We start from the raw sequence: 1,725 nt of genomic DNA on the forward strand, positions 1-1,725 counted from the left end.
ACAGGGGGTTAGACACAGAGTAACGGTCCCTTACACTGGCCCCCGTCCAACACTCCCAGGGACAGGGGGTTAGACACAGAGTAACGGTCCCTTACACTGGCCCCCGTCCAACACTCCCAGGGGCAGGGGGTTAGACACAGAGTAACGGTCCCTTACACTGGCCCCCGTCCAACACTCCCAGGGACAGGGGGTTAGACACAGAGTAAAGCTCTCTCTACACTGTCCCCCATCCAACACTACCAGGGACAGGGGGTTAGATACACAGTAAGCTCGCTTTACACACTCCTGCCATTAAACAATCCCAGGACAGGGGGACAGATACAGAGTAAAGCTTCCTCAACACTGTCCTCCATCAGACACTCTTAGGGCAGGGATAGCATGGGGTCCGTTACAGAGTAACGCTATCTCTAATTATTGTCCCCCATCCAACACTCCCAGGGACAGGGAGTTAGATGCAGAGCAAAGCTCCCTCTACACTGGCCCCCATCCAACACTCCCAGAGCAGGTGGTCAGATAGAGTAAAGCTCCCTTTATACCGTCCCACCATTAAACACTCCCAGGACAGGTGGTCAGATACAGATAAAACTCCTAGGAGAAAGTGAGGGCTGCAGATGCTGGAGATCAGAGCTGGAAAATGTGTTGCTGGAAAAGCGCAGCAGGTCAGGCAGCATCCAAGGAGCAGGAGAATCGACGTTTCGGGCATAAGCCCTTCTTCAGGAATCAGGTGAAAACTCCCTCGACACCGTCCTTGATGAGACACTCAGAGGGCAGGGATAGCACGGGGTCAGATAACAGAGTAGTGCTGCCCCTACATTGCTCCCCCATCAAACACTCCCAGGGACAGAGAGAGCACAGGATGAGGTCCAGAGTAAAGCTCCCTCAGTCAGGAGTGCGGAGAGGGTGCAAAGTGTGCGTGGGCTGAAGCGCTGAGAGTCTTTCCTCGTCCTCCTCCTCCTCGTTCACAGCTAACGAGAAGCTGAAATACGCCAGCCTCGCTGTCCTGGTGATCCAGAACGCCTCCGTCATCCTGTGCATCCGCTACGTCCGAACGGTGCCCGGCAACAAGTTCTTCTCTACCTCTGCTGTGGTGATGGTGGAGCTTTTCAAACTCAGCACGTGCCTCGTTCTGATTCTGGGCCAGAAGCGAGGTAAGCCGTCGCCGAAAGGTCTGTCCCCATGCTCTCGATAACCTATGTATAAAAAAAAGTGCCCCGTTAGTCTTGAACTGCCGCACCCTGGGGAGAAAAGCCTTTCCTACTCGCCCCAGCCACGTCCCTCACGATTTTATAAATCTCAGCCTCCCACGCTCCAGGGGGGGGGAAAGCATCCCAGCCTTTATAACTCAATCCCTCCGTTCCCGGCGCCGTGCTCTTCCCCAAACTCTCTCCAGGTGAATAATGTCCTTTGGCCAGAACGGGGGACACAGTGCTACCAGAAGGGGCCTCACGTTCGGGGTGCTCTATTAATGAACGAGGCATCGGGCGTGCGAGTTGTTTGGGGCGGGGGGGTGAGAGGTGATGTTGAACTTGGACGAGACACAGGCTGCGTGCCGGCCGGAGAAGTGGTGTCCCGTTCTGAGTCCCGCACTTCAGGAAGGAGGAGCAGGCTTTGGAGGGGAGAGGATGCAGGTTGTGGGTGGTGAGGGGTCACGGAGAGTTTTGAGGAGCTGGGATTGTATCCCTGGGAGAAACCCGGGGGGGGGGGGTGGTGGTTCGGAACCGGGGA

At 56.1% G+C, this 1,725-nt stretch overlaps 1 protein-coding gene across 1 annotated transcript in view; it reads left to right on the forward strand.

Annotated features, from left to right (window-relative positions):
* The first annotated feature begins 856 nt into the window (after positions 1-856).
* Positions 857-1,725, forward strand: part of slc35a2 (solute carrier family 35 member 2) — a 13,316-nt gene continuing 12,447 nt past the window's right edge. Inside the window, exons 1-2 of the mRNA XM_043679329.1 lie at positions 857-861; positions 925-1,148. Of these exons, the coding sequence (XP_043535264.1) occupies positions 857-861; positions 925-1,148 (229 nt within the window). The remainder of the gene's footprint in view (positions 862-924; positions 1,149-1,725) is intronic.

Source organism: Chiloscyllium plagiosum, chromosome 39, assembly GCF_004010195.1.
Source record: "Chiloscyllium plagiosum isolate BGI_BamShark_2017 chromosome 39, ASM401019v2, whole genome shotgun sequence".
Taxonomy (NCBI): domain Eukaryota; kingdom Metazoa; phylum Chordata; class Chondrichthyes; order Orectolobiformes; family Hemiscylliidae; genus Chiloscyllium; species Chiloscyllium plagiosum.